Raw genomic sequence first — 13,079 nt, forward strand, 5'->3', positions numbered from 1 at the left:
GTTTTTGCAGCGGTCAAAGTCGATCAGCGTGTTGCTTTGTCTGCTGTAAATCTGCCTGTACAAAGGGAAACATGCATGTTTTAGATGCAAACTCACAACATGGCTGCATTTTTGTGATTATGTGTATTTTATATTGATTTATTCTATTATGTTTTGTATATGAATCTTTACAAGTGTGTCGATACAAAGGCTTGATTAAAACAAAGGTCTCAGCTGTGCTGTTAGGGATGCTCTCATATTTGTTTCAAATGTAATAAATCAAAGGATTTCAGGCTTTTCATCCTTTTTATTTGTTTGGTTCTAACAGCAGGTGGATAAAAACATGCAGGTGATGAATATAATTGTGTGATATTATGAGCATTGTGAATAAAGAAAGAGCAGAGATAGTAAAAAGGAAACAGGTGATGGACGTGAGATTTTCAGAACAAAAGCTCCTCAGTGAGACGATCACCTGGACACAAGGTCAGGCAGCTGGGACTCATCTAGAGAGCAAAATGGAAAAGTGATCTGTGCAGAACATCACTGTTGATTGCAGTTATTTACATCAGATTTCTTCTCTGAGATAAGAGCACCATTTGTGGGAAAGATGACAGTATTTCCAGGCTGGATGCTGTTTGCAGGGAGAACTGAATGAAACTCTCCTGCACCTCAGCGCTGAGGTCCACACCTGTGAACACAGATGAGGTCAATCTGCTGCAGCACGTAGAGCTTTACTGATCAGCAGGTTCAAAGGATTCAGCAGAGCGTAGAGTCAGAGCTAAACCTGGGAGTCACTCACGCAGTCCGGCTGGCGCATCTCCATCTGAACACCTCCGGTGTCGCGGCGCGGGCGTCTCAGATGGCCAACAGCCCTTGGTGGCACCTCCTCTCTCCACGCTGGTCCTCGGGGATTCCATCATCAGGAACGTGCGGATGAGGGGGGCGCTCACGCTGTCGTTCCCGGGAGCCACTGTTGTTGACATAGTGGACAGAATTCCCAACATTCTGGCATCCCACCCACAGGTTAACCGGCTCATCATCCACATCGGCACCAATGACATCCCCAAACAGCAATCTGAGCTGCTGAAGTTGGACTTCCTCCAACTCTTCAGCCTCCTTGGTCAGTTGCAGGTGAGTGCTTTTATCTCTGGGCCCACCCCCAACTGTGGCAGAGGGATAGGCCGTTTCAGCCGGCTGCTCAGCCTTAACACCTGGCTTTCCTCCGCCTGTGTCTCCCACGTGGGTTTTATTAACAACTTTGATGCCTTCTGGGAGAGGAGGCATCTTTTTGGGGCAGACGGGCTCCACCTCAACGCCTGGGGATGCCGTTTGCTGTCCGCTAATTTGGCATTTGGCGTACAGCACTGCCGCACATCGCCCTGTCACTACCCCAAACTGACATTACCTGCTGATCCGTCTGCTACTGACTGATGTCCCCTTGGTCCCAGCTCCTATATTTGTTCCACTTTTAACAGTAATACACAAAACTCTGGACTAGGACCTCTCTCTCCCACAGTCAACACAATACCCATCATAATCACAAACAGAGAGCAACAGAATTATCATAAATCCAGTAACTCCAAAAACATTAATAACCTCCGGCCTCTTCAAAAATATCAACATCCATTCAACTCTATTGTCAAAAATCCACCAGTCTCAATCAGTATGGCACTTTTAAATGTACGCTCTCTGTCGAACAAGTCTTTTATTATTAATGATTTAATTTTAGATAATAAACTTGACTGTTTATTTTTAACTGAAACATGGCTGGGTTTGGATGCACCAGTTGTTCTCACTGAGGCCTCCCCACCAAATTTTAATTTCTCTTTTTGTATTAGAAGTGGTGAGAGAGGTGGTGGGACTGCATCTTTAACCAACAACACACACACCACCAAACAAATTTTATTTGATCATTTTACCACTTTTGAATTCCATGCTATTGTTTTCAGCAGCCCTCCAGTTTTATCTGTCACAATTTATAGACCACCTAAAGACAGCACTGCTTTTATCAAGGAATTCTCAGAATTTTTAACAAACATACATTCAAAATATAACATGATAATTTTAACCGGTGATTTTAACCTGCACATAGATAATCCTTCTGACCCTGCAACAAAAGAATTCTTAAACATTCTTCACTGTTTGGATTTTACCAGCACGTCACGCAGCCGACTCACAACAGAGGACACACTCTGGACCTGGTCATCACCCATGGGCTGTCCACCAGCGTGTCCTCTGTTGTTGACTTGGCTGTCTCTGACCACTACTGTGTGTTTTTTAACATCACCGGTTTTATTCAGCGGGAGACCTCGGTGCGAACTGTGAGGAGGCGCTATCTAACCTCTGAAGTGGCTGCAAATCTTACCAGGGTTTTAGACGAATGCCCCCCTGTGATTTTACCTGCACCCTGCGATTTGATTTTTAATCATTTCAACAGCAAACTGAAGAAAAGCCTTGACTCTGTTGCTCCACTCACCACCAAAAAGATTAACGTAAAACATGCATCACCCTGGAGAAACGAAGAAGTCAAAAAACTCAAAAGAAATTGCAGAACAGCAGAAAGGAGATGGAGGAAAAATAATAATACTATCAACCATCAAATATTTTGCGAGCAACTTAAAATGTACAATAATACATTAAGGAAGTCAAGAAATTCATACTTCGCCAAAATAATCAGTAATAACAAAAATAATCCCAAGGTCCTCTTTTCCACCATAGATCATTTATTTAACCCTGATTTTAAAAGCTCCAAAAGAACCCCCACAGACTCGCTCTGTGAGCAGTTTGCAGACCACTTCAGGGGAAACGTCAGCGCCATCAGATCTGATATTTTATCTAATCGCGATATGATTTTAAACACATCTGAGGGCTCGATTGTACCTGAGGAGACACTGGACAGCTTTGTCCTGGTTAATGCTGAGAACCTTCAGAAAGTTTTCTCCACAGTGAGACCCACCACATGTCTTTTAGATCCAATCCCTTCTTCACTCTTTAAAACACTTTATGGATTTTTTGAGGCTGAGCTTTTATACATGATGAATTGCTCTCTTCAGTTGGGTGTCTTCCCTGCTGCCTTTAAAACGGCGGTGGTGAGGCCCCTTCTGAAGAAGAGCAATTTGGATTGTAATGATTTTAATAACTACAGACCTGTATCCAACTTACCATTTTTAAGTAAAGTCTTAGAAAAACTTGTTTTTACTCAGATTACTGATTTTCTCAATGATAGACAGATCCTGGAGATATTCCAGTCTGGATTTAGGGTGAACCACAGCACAGACTGCTCTCCTAAAGGTTTTAAATGATCTTAGATGTAACTGGGACGCCCAAAAGCTCTCAGTGCTGGTGCTGCTGGATCTAAGCGCAGCCTTTGATACAGTAGACCACGCTATTCTTTTAAACAGACTGAAACACATGGTGGGCCTCTCTGGTGCTGTACACAACTGGTTCACTTCCTATCTCTCTGACAGATCTTTTATGGTGAGTATGGATACATGCTCCTCTAAGATCCATAAAATGACATGTGGTGTGCCTCAAGGGTCGGTTCTAGGCCCTGTACTTTTTAATTTGTATATGCTCCCTCTCGGCGGTGTCATCAGGAGGCATGGAGTGAACTTCCACAGTTACGCTGATGACACGCAGCTGTACATCTCCGTGTCTCCTGATGACACCAGACCAATGGATGCCCTTTTTAACTGTATCTTGGATATAAGATCTTGGATGGCAGAAAACTTTTTACAGCTTAACCAGGACAAAACTGAAGTTTTAATTGTCGGTCCTGAGGCTCAGACAGAGAAACTCTTGTCCAAATTAGAGGCATTTTCACTATGTCCTTTGCTACAAGTGAAAAACCTGGGTGTTATTTTTGACTCTGAGCTTGGTTTTATCCCACATGTTAAACATGTAACCAAAATTGGATTTTATCATCTAAAAAATATAGCCAGAGTCCGCCCTATTCTCTCTCGGGCCAACACGGAGATGCTGATGCATGCTTTTATTACCAGTCGCATTGATTACTGTAATGCCCTGCTCTCTGGTCTTCCTAAGAAGAATATTTCAACTTTACAACTCTTGCAAAACTCGGCAGCTCGTGTGCTGACGAAGACCAGAGGGCGGGCCCACATTACACCGGTTTTAGAATCGCTGCACTGGCTCCCCGTGTGTTTCAGGATCCATTTTAAAGTTCTTTTATTGGTTTTTAAATGTCTTAATGGTCTTGGGCCTTCTTATCTCTCAGATCTGCTTTTACCATACGAACCCTCGCGGACCCTGAGGTCCTCACGTACTGGCCTTTTGATTGTCCCTAAAGTCAGGACACATACTCACGGAGAGGCAGCTTTTCAGTGGTATGGTCCTCGTCTGTGGAACAGCCTGCCGGAGGAGCTCAGGGCCGCAGAGAATGTACATGTTTTTAAGAACAGGCTCAAGACCCACCTTTTTAATTTAACTTTTACTTAGCGTTTATTTATTTTATACTTATTTATTCTATCCTGTTATTCTATTATTAATTTAGGATTTACCTAATATTTGTTTAATTTTATTCTTATTCATTTTTTAATCTTCTTATTCTATTTATATTTATATTTATATTGTATCCTGTTCTTATTTATTTTATCATTTTACCCTGTATATATCGTATTGCGTCATATCTCCAGTGTTTCCTCGGAGGGCGCTCTCTGCACCGGGGCTGTGATTGACCGTGGCTGCTGGGTCTCTGGGGTCCTCTCAGCCTGGCTGGGGGGCTCCTTGGCCTCCCTCCTGCTGTGTGCCCAGCCTGAAGGCTGCGGTCTGTGACCGGCTCCCGGTGCAGACGGCTCCCTGTTATAGTGTTTCCTCACTTGGCTCATGCGAGCCCAGCCCAATTTTTACTCTTTAAGTGTGCGCGTGTGTGTATGTGTGTGTGGGGGGGGGGGTATATGTGTATTGGGAGTGTGGGGAGTGAGTTGGAGGGTGGGGTGGGCTACTTTTAACTATGTAAAGCACTTTGTGCTACATTTTCTCTGTATGAAAAGTGCTTTATAAATAAAGATTGATTGATTGATTGATTGATTGATTGATTGATTGATTGATTGATTGATTGATAAAAACTCCTGTTTGACCACAGCCTCAGTTTGTTCCTGCACTTCAAACACTTCCTGTTGTTGACTGGGTGGAGTCAGGAAGCCAGCGAGGCCCTGCAGGACTGAGACTGCAGACTGGGACATGCTCTGTGATGGAGATCAACAGCATCACTGACTGTTTCTGTGAGGACACCATCATCCCAGCAGGGCTGTTTCCCAACAACAAGCCCTGGACCATCAGAGACCTGAAGCTGCTGCTGAATGAAAGAAGAGGATCTTCAGGTCTGGAACAAGGACCAGCTGAGAGTGTTAATAACGTTACTAATGTTCAGCTACACTTTACTAGGTCACATCTGTGACACACGTCACTTAAATAAAGAAGGAAATATTGGCTCTGTTTTATCTTAGCTTCCTGTCTGACAGACGCCAAGTGGTCAGACTGGGCAGCATCACCTCATCCCCCATCACACTGAACACTGGTGCTCCACAGGGGTGTGTACTGAGCCCTCTCCTATACTCACTCTACACCTATGACTGCACGGCCACTAACAACTCCAACATCATTGTGAAGTTTGCGGACGACACTACAGTGGTGGGTCTTATCACCAAAGGTGATGAGACGGCTTACAGGGAGGAGGTCAGTGCCCTGACCCACTGGTGTCAAGACAACCATCTGACCCTCAACGTCGCAAAGACAAAGGAGTTGATAGTGGACTTCCGGAGGTGCAGAGAAGTACACACCCCCATCACCATCAACGGCGCTGCTGTGGAGAGAGTGAGCAGCTTCCGGTTCCTTGGTGTACATCTGGCTGAGGATCTTACGTGGTCAGTACACATAAACAAAACAGTGAAGAAGGCGCAGCAGCGCCTCTTCTTTCTCAGGAGACTGAAAAGATTCGGCATGAGCCCCCGCATCCTCAGGACCTTCTATCACTGTGCCATTGAGAGCATCCTCACTGGATGCATCACCACCTGGTATGGCAACAGCACCGCCTACAACTGCAAAGCTCTCCAGCGAGTAGTGCGGTGCTCTGAACGGATAATTGGAGGTGAGCTTCCCTCCAGGACATCTACAGGAAGCGCTGCCTGAGGAAAGCGGGGAGGATCATCAAGGACTCCAGTCACCCCAGCCATAAACTGTTCAGACTGCTTCCATCAGGAAGGAGGTTCTGCAGCATTCTGTCCCGTACCAGCAGACTGAGAGACAGCTTCTTCCATCTGGCCATCAGACTGCTGAACACGTCATAGACACCTCACAGTCACTACTGGAACTTCAACATTATGCACTACACACTGTACAGTAATGCCGCTGTTTTGCACATGTCTCAACTCTGTATATTTTTATATATTTTATTTTATTATTTTTTACTATTTAATTTGTAAAAATGTGTACTCACACACACACACACACACACACACACACACACACACACACACACACACACACACACACACACACGTAGGAAAATATTTAGTATACACATCCAGAAATGCATACACTATTATATATTGTACATATATTTATTAGTTTCAGGTTGGCCATTCTTGTATTTTGCTCGTTTGTGTTGTTGTGTTTGCACATCTCTGTTGCTTGTGGGGCTCGCACACAAGAATTTCACTCGCATGTGCTGTGCCAGTGTGCCTGCACATGTGATGTGACAATAAAAGTGATTTGATTTGATTTGATCTGTGCCGGGAGATTTGTTGGCCATATGTGCAGAAATAGGATTACAAACGTCCTCCACAGTCAGAGGGCTGTCACAGTGACTTCTATCTTCCACAACAATAGTTTTTAGGTTTTTAATATTATTGAGAAACAGCGTTGAGACATATATATATATATATGTATATATATATATATATATATATATATATATATATATATATATATATATATATATATATAATATATATGATTTGATTTGATTTTGATTTGATCTGCTGGGCCCAAAAGTGACTCCTGTATTTAAACTGCTATGAAGAACTTGTTGGTCTATAATATGTGAAACATGTGTCAAATGTCTCCATCATGAAAGATATCAGGTCATCTTGAGCCACAAAAACATTCCTATCATGAGGTAGAAGCTGGAATCAGTTTGTTGCAGACGTTTATATATCCGATATTTATCCAGTTAAAAGCTGAAATTCAAAAACGTCTTTTCCAGAGTCGTCTGTCCAAGAGGAGCAGAAGCTGCAACAAATATAACAACAGTTATTTAAGGCTGTTTTAAACGGCCACAAAGGAGCAGATTGGTTATAATGCAGCTGCTTCAGAGGAACAAACACTGTTTTTATTTCATGTGTAACACCTTTCAATGATGTGTTGACTAAAGTCTATTGACCAGTGTAAGTAAAGACATCACACACACACACATGGAAACACTGAAACCTGTTTGTGGTGCAGCAGCGGTCCCAGCTGCTCGCCTTTATCTAGACTGGGTCGGCTGCTGATCTCAATATAATCAATGTTTAAAGTTCTCAGTGTTTCTGTGTTGCTGCGTATAGGATCTCCCAGCATCATCACTGTGCTGTCCAATCATTGTGTGCGAGGTTACCCTTATAGTGCGATGTGTGTTTGCACAAAGAGAAGCATGTGTGTCAAATATAAATAAGCACAGAACAGAAACAGCTGCTCGTTTCTTCTGTTTAGAGTCAAGTTAGTGTTTTGTGTCTTTGTTTGAGGCCTGATGTTGAGCAGAGGTGTGTGTAACTGCACTGGTCTGTTATATGTGTGAAGTGTGTGCTTCTCTTCAGCATCATCTTTGTCACTGCTGATTCCTTTGTGTCATCATGTGTTGAGAAGAGAGAACAGTTATAACGGAGGAGCAAAAGGAAGCCCTGAAATCTGCATCAACAAGGAAGTGTTGGCTCACCAGTGATCCCAGCAGAGCCACTGGTTTGGCTCCAGTTGTTCTAGATTCAATGATGTTGTTGCTACAGATACATGTCAGCATCTTTATTGAATTTTATATGAAGCAGAAATGGTGTCATTAGGAGAAGAAGAGGAGAACAAGTCCGGCGAGGAGGCAGCAGCTCTTAAAGATGAAACAGCAGCTCAGCCCTGAGCTCAGAGAGCTGCACATGAAAAAGCTCCTCAAGCAGATCCTGTCAGAGGTTTGTCATCAACAGCAGGAACTGTTAACATCATAGGATGAAGATGCTGTCAGCTGGATGAAGAAGGTTATTTAATGGCAAACGTTCACACTGAAGTCAAACTGTTGTCGTGTTGAACAGATTCATGTACTGATCGTCTCCAGAATGTTAGAAGAGCTTCAATGAATCATTAGAAACAACTTACAGCTGCACAGCTGTGTCAAACACATCTGTGTGTCATTGTGGGATTGTTGTGTTTCTACATGTGACACACGTCTAAAACATGCACACAATCTGAACACAAACAGGGACTCATGTGTTCCCACAGCCAGATGCTGAGAGCCATTTCCTTGTAGTCCTGTGTCTACATACATGAACCATTAGATGTTATTGGAATGATTGTCAGCTCTGATAGTTTCATGTGTGTTTAGCTGGACGCTGTTTGATCCTCGACATGTTTAAAGGTGTCCAGTCCTGAGACACTGGGGCTGGAAACAGCTGTGATGTCATTGGACTGTCACACAGACAGAAGTGCATGAAGTGAGCAGCCGAGGAGCCGCTGATGTTTTGGATTCAACAGCATTTGAAAGGTCGACACAGACACATTTGCACACAGAAAGCTGAATCTGTCATATGCCACAGTGAACTCACTGTTCAGTGTTTTTCAGGAAGCTTCTTAACTGCCTCTGCTGCCAAACAAGCAGCTGATGTCCTTGAGAAGAAGCTGAAGAAGTCTTCAACAACAAATACAGGAAGTGGACTTTCAAATACTAGATTCACTTTAGACTCACAGAGAAATGACTCAACCAGCTGTGTTTGATTGACTCCTTTAACTATATGAAAGGTCAGTGTGTGTCTGCACACAGACTGTTGTGTTGGACTGTTATTCAGTTGTCTGCTGAATGTTTTCAAATGTCTGCATCTCAGCTGTGATGAGGCTGGGGGTCATGGGAGGCCACCGTAGCAGCCTCTTCAACATCATGACATCATCATAAATGCTGCTGGACTGTCTGATGGGCTGACGGTGAAAAAGCCGTCGGGAAGGAAACAGAAGACATTTCAGAGGCTGCAGCAGATTTCTTTGATTCGGGGCCTTTTTCAGCTTTATTGGACAGAGCAGTGAAGATAAGTGACAGCAAAACAGAGAGAAAGGGGGCGTGGCCCGGGTCAAAGCCAGGCCAGCTGCTCTCCACCTCGTGGCACATGGTCACCTGCTCATCCTAGTGAGCTCCACCAGCAGCCCTTTCACACACTTTACACTGTCAAACACTGTGTGTGGACCTCAGCTAACAACAGGCTACATTTAAGTCTGGACTACATGCTTTTATATTGAGGAGATTTTTCACTGTTTTTATTCCATCAGCAGCTCAACATCATGAGCAGCTTTGACATAAAGACATCAAACTCAAGCTGACTTTAAGCTACTTTTAATACAGGGGCTCAAAAACAACAACATCTTTATTATATATCAGGACAGAAAGTCATTTCATCTCAAACAGCTTTATTTGGAATAACCAGCACTATCAACTGGTTTGGGATCTCCACCAGTTTCATGTCTTTGCAGCTTCTCCAACAAAGTTCCTGTAAAATCAGCATGTTTGTCTTTATTGGTTTGATAGTGATTGATTATTCAGTCCCAATCTGCTGTCATCTAAAGAACAAAATGATGTTTCTATGAGTCACAAAGCTCCAGATGTTGTCGGCTTCACAAAGAAAACAAAGAACTTAAACACAAAGTGTTTGGAGCTAATATGTTCCCAAGCTGCTCTTTTTGAAATGGCAGAGGTACAGTGGTGTCTAACAGCACACTGTGGAAGGCAAACATGTTATTGTTGGATGAAACTTCATGAATCCTTTGTAGATTTGAGCTGTTGGAGCCTTTCTTTTCTCTTCAGGTGTACAGATGCTGAGGAGGCAGGTGAAGCAGGTGGAGCTGTTGTGATGCTGGCAGAGGGTGTGTCTTAGTAACTCTGTGAGGCACAACTGGATCCAACATTGTGGATGTGTTGATGTTGGAGCCATTAAGAGTCTCTGGCCACACTGTAGGATTTCCCTTTGATCCACTGTGGGGGCATTTTGGAGTCTGTCAGTGAAACTCTTCATGTTTGTGTTTGACTCCAGTTTATAGAAACAGAGAAATGTGTCATGCTTTTGTTCGGCCTCCACAAATACACACATTTGTTCATTGGTTGGACTTTTTGGAAGGAGACACATTGAAAACCATGTTAATAAGATCTTGTTGTTTCCTGTGGATCCGACACAGAGAGTGGACTTCAGACAGAAAGCGTGGAAGAGATTTTAGAGGCCGTGTGTGGCAACAGGACGTTTCTGTGTGTTTGCTGATCTTACATGTGGAAAACAACACGTGATGTTTGTGAAGTCCTACAATGATCATTGTTCTCACAGCATTTTGAGTGGGAACAGTTCAAACTGGGAGTAGTGGGAGTTATTTACTGATTGAAACAAGCTGAATGTTTCTGTGACGATGAAGATCAGCAGCTCAGCTGATCAATGAACTGACATCTATCAGTCGTTTCATGAGATGAAGTCATCAGCAGACATTTGTTCTGACTGTGTGATGAATGTCAGAACGTCAGGGCTCTGCTTTAGTCACTGCTTGATGATCATTGGCTCATTGTTGAATCCAGGGGCCCAGTCTGACCTCTGACCCTTTGCTGCAGGTCTTCTGTGTTATCTCCACTTTCATGTCTGATCTTCTGCTGTATCGTCCAAAATAAACATCTGGATCATTTCCAACACTTCAGCAGATCTTTAGTTTGGGCAGTGCAGCACAAAATAACACACTATACTGCCCACTTCCTGATCTTATTGGATCTGTGTGTGAGGTTGGTGAAGGAAACACATGTTTACTGAGTGAGTCGCTGCCATTAGGAACTAGTTTTTATATCACAGCCTGGAAATCACACAGGACCATTTCTGCAAGTGAAAAGTCGTCATTGGAGGAAAAAAATTGTAGAGTTTGTGCAACTGAAGAATTGTCCCAACTACATGTGCTGCTGACCTTTGACCTTTCCTTTAGGTGCACAGAGGAGTCTGTGGAAACATCCAGAACTGAGGCAGTGCTCCAGATGCTTCAAATAAAGTGGTGTATTATCCATGTTTTCTATGGATCACATCCAGTATCCTGATCTAACGAGCCCCCTTTTTGTGGATTTTAGAGCCTCTGACTTTTGCTGCGTCTCATTTCAAGCACAAGAGCAAGAAGTGGATGAAGAAATGGGGCGAGTGGGGTCAGTGTGGTGCACGTCAGCTGTGCTCACACATGCTTTCACAAAGAACATGTGTGTTCATTGACAGCATTAAGGTGCACTTTAGTCTTCATAATAATAAAGTATTCTGACTTTATTCTTCTGAATCCTCACAGTCATGTTGCAGCTCTGCTCTGCTTTAAGAACATGTTCTACCAGGATGTTACTTTCCTAAACGTGTTCTCCAAATGTTCCCAAAGACTTTGTTCTAAGTAGTTCTACATGATGAAACATCCACACTAAGTTTAAGAAGGACACACAAACACCATCTGTCCTTTCATCATGTGTACAAACGTGTTCAGATGTCAAATGTACCGTGAATGGATGCAAATGTGGATCGTTCCAATAAAATGAGACAGTTTTGTAAGTGGATCCCAGTTTGAAGTTCATTAAAACCTATAAGAACATGTTATTCAAACCAATTTTATCCAACAGGAAGAAGCATCAGGGGAACAGGAAACATTCAAACATGTTTACTGTAAGAACTGCACAAAGGAAGGAAACACAATCCTACACACGAGCACTTTAAAATGGACATTTAGCTTTTCAAACATCAGGGAGCTGCAATAACAACACTGTGCCCATTCTGATCAGACTGAAAGATTTATAGAGATTTATCCATGTGCTGCAAAAGGATTTGATATCAACATAGATGCAGATTAGCAGGAGCATTTTCTTCATATTGATTTAGAGTTCAGTACCAGGAATATGTAGAATTAACATCTGTGTGCATGACGAGTGATGAAAATTCAAAGTCAGGCTTTCAAAGGATGTCAGAATTAGTGTCTCTATCTGTGACTGTCCCAGAGGAACCTACCTGAGGGATTATTACAGATCTGTCTATATAGAAAGACTTGCATTGATTCACAGTGTACAATTCTTTCTACCGTATTTTCACGACCATAAGACGCACTGTGCTAAAAGGCGCAGTCTCAGTTATGTGTGCCCTTACTGTATTTAATACACACATAAGGCGCACTGGACCATAGGGCGCATACAAGTACCGTATGCGTATTTAAAAATAAAGCGGGAGCAAACCTGAATTCGGTACCTTACTCACATTTCTATTGCCGGTAATCGTCATCATCAACAACACACAAGCATACAAGTGTGCATATTTAAAAATAAAGCAGGAGCAAAACAAAGTTTGGTACTCACATTTTTATCATCAATCAAACCCATCGAAGTCCTCATCCTCTGTGTCTGAATTGAACAGCTGCGCTAAATCGCCATCAAACATGCCAGGTTCACTGTCTTCACTGTCAGAGTCACTTTCTGTGCTGTGCGGCTCCTCGGAAATGATGCCGGCTTTTGCGAAAGCTCGAACAACAGTGCCAGCAGCCATGTTAGCCCAAGCATCTACAATCCATTGGCAAATTGTGGCGTAACTCGCCCGGCGCTGCCTTCCACTCTTGGTGAAACTGTGGTCTCCATCGGTCATCCATCGCTGGATGTGTTTGTCGCCAATGTGTTTGCTGCAGTAGGAGCGGAAGATGGCCAGCTTTTCCTTATAATCCGCTGGAAGTTGCTGCGCTACCGTACTCCTGGTCCGGATGGAAAAATGGCACCGTTTCATAAAAAGTGAAAGTGAAACTGCTTTTAGCCGAATGGTGACCGTCGAAACGCTTCTCCCGCTCGTTCTTTGCTCGATAATCGCCTTATGTCCGTGGAAACTCAGCTG

General features: G+C 43.2%; 2 protein-coding genes across 2 annotated transcripts in view; one reads left to right on the top strand and one right to left on the bottom strand.

Moving 5' to 3' along the window:
* The window catches only part of LOC146577353 (uncharacterized), a 109,711-nt gene that overhangs the window by 38,225 nt on the left and 58,407 nt on the right, over positions 1–13,079 (top strand). The gene's annotated exons all lie outside the window — the stretch shown is intronic.
* LOC146577354 (uncharacterized) overlaps positions 835–13,079 on the bottom strand; it is a 28,087-nt gene continuing 15,842 nt past the window's right edge. Inside the window, exon 4 of the mRNA XM_085269727.1 lies at positions 835–1,343. Within this exon, the coding sequence (XP_085125853.1) occupies positions 835–1,343 (509 nt within the window). The remainder of the gene's footprint in view (positions 1,344–13,079) is intronic.

The sequence above is a fragment of the Mchenga conophoros genome, linkage group LG3, assembly GCF_057382185.1.
Source record: "Mchenga conophoros isolate Kocher_MC1m ecotype Shallow Benthic linkage group LG3, M_conophoros_male_GT1.1, whole genome shotgun sequence".
NCBI classification, from domain to species: Eukaryota; Metazoa; Chordata; class Actinopteri; order Cichliformes; family Cichlidae; genus Mchenga; species Mchenga conophoros.